The 5,918-nt window shown below is 48.7% G+C and overlaps 1 protein-coding gene across 2 annotated transcripts; it reads right to left on the bottom strand.

The window, feature by feature from the left end:
* Positions 1-251: 251 nt before the first annotated feature.
* On the bottom strand, positions 252-4,946 carry GSTK1 (glutathione S-transferase kappa 1). Of its 2 annotated transcripts, XM_001489929.5 has the most exons (8): positions 4,633-4,946; positions 3,989-4,070; positions 3,692-3,820; positions 3,280-3,380; positions 3,068-3,103; positions 1,285-1,401; positions 832-925; positions 252-548 (listed from the first exon to the last, which is right to left on the bottom strand). In XM_001489929.5, exons 1-8 carry the CDS (start codon positions 4,702-4,704, stop codon positions 499-501), a joined length of 681 nt encoding a protein of 226 aa, XP_001489979.1. In that variant the 5' UTR covers positions 4,705-4,946; the 3' UTR covers positions 252-498. The 2 variants fall into 2 exon arrangements, with proteins under 2 accessions (XP_001489979.1, XP_003364918.1); XM_003364870.5 differs by lacking the exon at positions 3,692-3,820 and having other exon boundaries at positions 4,633-4,797.
* Between the last annotated feature and the right edge of the window lie 972 nt (positions 4,947-5,918).

Raw genomic sequence — 5,918 nt, 5'->3', positions numbered from 1 at the left:
AGGCACTGTGGCCCGTTCAGAAGACAGTAAAAGCCAAATTGGTTAGCTGCAAGATCCACTTGGCTTAGTCATCTGTCCGTGACAGAGGCACCTGGGGAGTTTCTGTAGAAGAGAGAGAGGGACTGTTTCCTGTTCCTTCCACGCAAGCTGCCTGCAGCTGCTGCTGCTTCTCAAACATCTAGAGTGGATAGGATATGACTGCAGGACAGAACAAGAACGCACAAACACCAGTGAAGACACAGACCCAGGAATATTATGCCTAATGGCATTAGGTTTATTTTGTGGGAAAGCAGAGCTTGAGGCTCTTGAAAGGCACTAGTGAGACACAGAAGTAAGAGCAGCCATGAAAGTTGCACCGCTCAGCCCTCCCTGCCTCCCCCAGGGCCACACAGGCACCTCTATTACACAGGGAAACTGTCCCAGTACCCCACAGTGGAGGAGGAGTTGGCAGATGGTCTGCTTTTTTATACCAATAGTTTTGCTTCCTCTGGGCATCCTTTAAAGTCTGGCATTTATGGCTGGAGGCACTGGGCCCATCCACTTCTCTCCTGGATGGAGAAAATCACTCAGGTCAGAGGCTGGCCCCACCAGCCCCCAGTGGTTTTCCAGGATGAGCTCTGCCTGGTTTTAAGGTACAGAAGGTTTCCTTCTCTCCTATGGGGATGAAGGTGACCCCTCCCCATTCAATCTCAAGCACCCCTTTGTCTGTATGAGGCTTGATTGTTGGAAATGCCTAGAACATTATTTGCCTTGAATCTGTCCTTCTGGTCAACTGATATAGTGCAGGTAGGGTTGCGGTCAGGGGCAGCACACTGTGAACCTGTAACTTACCCAGCAAGTATGCCAGCAACTCCATCCGGTCAGAGCCAAACAGCATGTGGGTTTGGCCATCCAGGTGGACCACAGTGATGGGCAGACCAAAGGCCTGGAGAAAGCAGTTACAGTGCAGGGAGGAAGGTGACGGAGCAGCTGTTTATTAGGCTGGGGTTGAAGGCTGCGAGTCAATACTTGTCTAAGGTCATATCAAAGCAGCCAGAGGTGTTTGATAAGAGGTTCCATGGCTCTAAGGAGAGTTTTCTGTTTCTAACTCTCAGATGCTCTGTCTCTGCTCTCACCATCTGTCTCCTTCCTTTCCTTTCCTTGGGATCAGGGACAGGAAGGGAGAGGATGATGGTTGTCTGGAGAGCTCGGGGAGCAGCCTTTGGACAGGAGTGTGGGGACACAGCAGAGATTCTCAGACTGTCTTAGCACTGGGATTGGGGATACATAGAAAAATTTGCTCACCCCATATTTGCAGGCTGCCTCAGTGGTCTCTTTGAGCTGGTTCTTCACCTGTGGTGTTGAGATCTTTCCCAGAAGTCCTTGGGCTTGTGCCATGGACATGCCAGCCTTCTCTGCAGCCTGAGGGGATGTGGGAGGGAACACAACTGTCTGCATTAGCAAGGGCGGGGGGGGGGGACCCAGGAGAAAACTCTGGTCTTTTTATTTTCTGTCCCCAAGTGTTCCTGGCAATGCCTTTATCAAGCATGAGTGGGGGTCTATCCTTGCTCAGAGAGGCTATTTTCTTCCTTTAAAATCTTGAGATTGGTAGAAAGAGCAGGTGGCAAAGAGTCATAGTTACAGAAACTTAACGCCAGAGGGCATCTTAGAGACCAGCTTTGTGACATCTTCATGAACCAATGAGACTGAAGTCCAGAGGCGGTACATGACTTGGTCAGCATTAAAGAGCTTGTTAGTAGCAGAGCCAGTGCTGGAATCCAAGTCCCCCGAAGTGAACGCCTTGATTCTTGCCTTCCTACTTCTCAGAATCCCTGATTATCTTCTGCTTTTCTGAATCAGGGGCTGGGCTCTAATTCCCATGGAATTTCCTGAGGACTTTTGAGCAGGGCACACAGCTAATGGCCACCTGCCTGGCTTCAAGAGGACGAGAAAGGCTTCAGTTTGGGGATGGTTGGTATAGTTTGGGATCAGTGGTTCTCAACTTTGGCTGAACATTAGAATCTCCTGGGGGAGCTTTAAAAATCCCAATTCGCAGGCCATCCCCTAGAACAATTACTTTGGAATGTCTGGAGGACAGCGCTCACGTGCTCCAGGTGTTTTTAATATACAGCCAAGGTTGAGAACCCATGGTCAGCCAAGGCTGACCCCCTCAATCTGGAGGGGAAACCTAGAGTTACGCAGTGCATTCGGATGACACAATATCTTTCATTTGGCTAAATGAGAGGACTGTGTCCCAGACCAAATGTTCAACAACATGGGAATGGTTAAGTAAACAAAAATAGGTCCACTGAATGGAATGCTATGTAGAAACCAAGAATTATACTTTCAAAGAGCTTAAAATGGCATGGAAAATGACTGTTAATACTGAAGAGAAAAGGCAAGCCTATGCATATACTTTGCAGGGATAAAAGCACTGGAGGATATACTGGCCCTTCTTTGTACGTTTAACTTTTTTTCTGATTTGCCATTTTATATATTAAATTTGAATATGCCTCAACTGTCTTTGGTAAACTGAAGGGAAAATATGTTTTGAATTTCCTGACTTAATCCTGAAGAAAAATCTACTTTTTATACCCTCTGTTTATGGCTGGCATACATTTCAATGTTTTGAACTATTTCCATTTGTTCTCACTCAGACTTCTCCATAATTCTGGCTTGAGTCCGTTCTCTTTTTGTCTTCTTCAAGCCTATGTTTAAGGTCTCCAGCTGTCTACTTGGATGTGTTGGTGAGGTTTGTGTTGGGGTCTTTGGGGCCAAGACTTGCCAATACTTCAACTCTCCACATCTGGAGGTGCCAACATTTATCATCTCTCTCCCACCGACTTCTTTCGTCAAATAAATTCTACCCATGTAGAATTTTGCACTCTCCCTTTCAACCATGAGATATTCTTTTGAGAGTCCTCTTGGTTCCAACCTTTCGGTAATTTGGCTCCTCAAACACATCCTTTCTCCCCAAATAACTCTGACCTCTTCCACCCAATAAGAAAACTATGTCCTCTCCACCCTCAAATGCCAACTGTTCTCAGATTCCCTATGAGAATAGTGGGGGCAGAGCCAGGACACTCACAGCCAGGATGCTCTGAGGCTCCGTGATGTCTTCATCCTGGGAAGAAGAGGACACTCAGCAGGAAGCGGGTGGTGAGGTGAGGGGTGTGATGGAGGACAGGAGGTCTGTGAACACTAGGGGAGGGGAGAACCAGGGCTCTGGAAAAGGGCCTAGAAGAGGGTCACCAAGTCATCCAGAGTCTCCCAAGTGGGTTCCTAGAGCCCTGCCCTCACCCGAGACCAGACGCGCATCCACAGTTCCCTGGACACTTTCTCCAGCACCTCAGGGTGCTCCAAGTTCACAGCAGTGAGGAATCGCATAGCTGACAAACTTCCTGTGGGGCAGAGGCATTCAGAGGTAGTGCTCCTCTAGCTGGACTCCCATGGAGGACGGGCTCTTCCTTACTGCTTCTGAAACGCCCCAGAGCTCCAGCCCTCAGCCTCCCACCCAAGTTTGTTATAGCTGATTTGTCCTGCTCTTTCTCCCCTTCTGTCCCCACAACCTTCTGCTCACTCAACTCAGATCCTCCATTTTCCCAAGGTTTGTTTCATTTAATGTAGTCGTGCAGCCCCTCCTTCCTGGGCCTACACTCTCCAACTTCCCTGCCTTCCACTTGATACGACATCTGTATCCCACTCTCTTCACCTTTTTCAAGGATAACAGAGAAGAAATCCTTGGGGAACTGGATGGGAACCTGGATATGTTGTCTCAGGAGCCTAATGTCTCTTGCCAAATACTTGGCTTTGCGGGGAAGCAAAGCTGGCGGCTTGTTTCCTGGAAGTGGAAAGGTGGGCACAGTGCTGAGATGACCTAAGGGTCCCAGGCTTGGGGGACCCTACCTGGGTTTTGGGCAGAGGGCAAATTACTAGCTGCTGGTGCCAACGTAAAGACCCAGTTGAGGGTACCCCCCCATCCCTGCCCCAAACGCTGCTGCCTTTATACCACTGTCTTTCATGATCCCTGAAATGAGGCTGGGGCGCAGGTGCAGGTTGATGTTCCAGATGTTCTTGTACCGGCACAGGATCTGCAGGAGCAGAGGTGAAGATCCAGAGCCATTGTATAAGGAGGAAAGAGAGAAAATGCCTGAGGGAACAGAAGGGTGTCTCACAGCCCACCGCTGATTAGCCAGAGGCTCTAAACGCAGAGCAGGGGTTATGCGGGCACCCTAAGTTGTTTGGTTTGAAATGGCGAAACTCTTCACTCCTAGAAATCGATCCTTGGATCTTTGCTCTGTGGACGGTTTCCATCTGTTCTGCACTCCACCCTCCAAACTGACATGGGAGGGCCGAGAGGTGTCAGCGCCAGGGATTTTTCTGTGATTCGTTGGAGCAACCCCTCTTCTTCCAAACGCTGTAAGAAACCACTGCCTAAGGATATAACGGTTCGACCGAGAGCCAGCGACTGTACCCCGTTTATAAACCACAAAGTGACCTTTAGCCCTGGCCCTCCATCTGCTTGTCCTAAACGCCATCGGGCAGCTCCAGGAATTTCACGAGACCGCAGTCCCTGCGCCCTGTGCCCTGCGCTCGCTCTTCCCACTGCCCTCGCCCTCCAAGCCCCGGCCGATGCGGCTCCCCCGGCGTCACCTCGAAGCCCAGCCAGGAGTAGGGGGACAGCACATCATAGAAGAGCTCCACGGTCCGCGGTAAGGCCTCCATGCTGCAGCCGGGGGAGGCGAAGCGAGCGGCTAGCGGAAGGGCGGCTGCGCGCGCTTGCTTTTTCTGGAGCGCGGCGGTCCCGCCCCCGCCTTTGCCGCGCAGCCTAGCGGGGGAGAGCCGCCCCGCAGGCTCCGGCGGGCGGGGGGCCCCGAGCGCGGCTGCCGGCTGCCGGGCTGCGTCGGGGTCTCTTGGGGAGCGCGGTGGTGTGATCACCCGCGCATCTCGCAGTGACTGCCCGCCCTGGGGTGGCGTCGGGGGCAAAAGAGGGTGGTTTGAGACGCATGCTGCACCTTTGGTAAGCCCCTCCACCTCTCTGAACCTCAGTTTCCTCATCCCTGATAAAAATGAGGGATACGTAATGACACCCCTTACCTCATGTAGAGTTGTGAGGAGTGAAAGGACTCTGATACACGTTAGTTATTAGTGTTACTTGGCAGTTGCGTGAACTTCCTGGGACTGGGGCAGAGTAAGAAGTGCCCAAATTGTGCACTTTTTGTATTTCTCAGAGTTTAGCACAATGCTGGACCATATTTGATAATCAATACATATTTTGTGAGTGAGTGAAGGAGAGAGCGAGGCTTCGCTGGAACCGATAATTGGAGGGATAATGGCGAATGGTCTGCCCTACTTATATTTGCAAATATGCCTTATTGTCTTATATTGAGATTACATTTACTGCTAATAAACAAAACTTTAAATTCCACTTAATTTTATTAAAATTATTTTTAATATTACCAATTTTATGAATGGAAAACCATAGCTATAAAGATTCCACTTCGCATTTGTATTCATTGAAAAACAACCCTAGGCCCTCAGAACACAAAGACACAATGCAAACTTTTACATAGAGTACAACATGTAAAATGGAATGAGAAATAATGTTATCTTCACCAACTTGTAAATTAAACTAATTGCTCGACCATCACTGAAACTGAAAAATTATACTTTGTTTTTTCCAGTAATATTAGTTTAAAAGTATCCAAGAGCTAATTTAGCCCAGTAATGTAAGATTTTATTTTAAAAGTAGATCACTTATTTTTAAAAGCCTTTATATTTGGAAATAATTTTAGACTTACAGAAGAGTTGTAAAGACAGTACAGAGTTTCTGCATACCCCTCATCCAACTTCCCTTAATGTGAACATCTTACATAACCATGGTATAGTGATCAAAACTAAGAAATGAATGTTGGTGCATTACTATTAAATAGATTACA

This window comes from Equus caballus, chromosome 4 (assembly GCF_041296265.1).
Source record: "Equus caballus isolate H_3958 breed thoroughbred chromosome 4, TB-T2T, whole genome shotgun sequence".
NCBI classification, from domain to species: domain Eukaryota; kingdom Metazoa; phylum Chordata; class Mammalia; order Perissodactyla; family Equidae; genus Equus; species Equus caballus.
Note: the sequence above shows the minus strand (reverse complement) of the source record. Positions and strands in the feature narration are given on the sequence as shown.

Excerpts from the sequence above, each read along its gene's own strand:
- GSTK1 (XM_001489929.5), bottom strand. The coding sequence starts at position 4,704 with ATGGAGGCCTTACCGCGGACCGTGGAGCTCTTCTATGATGTGCTGTCC. Across the intron at positions 1,402-3,067 it reads AGCCTCAGAGCATCCTGGCT|GCTGCAGAGAAGGCTGGCAT; the intron begins GTGAGTGTCCTG and ends ACATCCCCTCAG. Across the intron at positions 549-831 it reads GTTGCTGGCATACTTGCTGG|GAGAGAAGTGGATGGGCCCA; the intron begins GTAAGTTACAGG and ends TTCTCCATCCAG.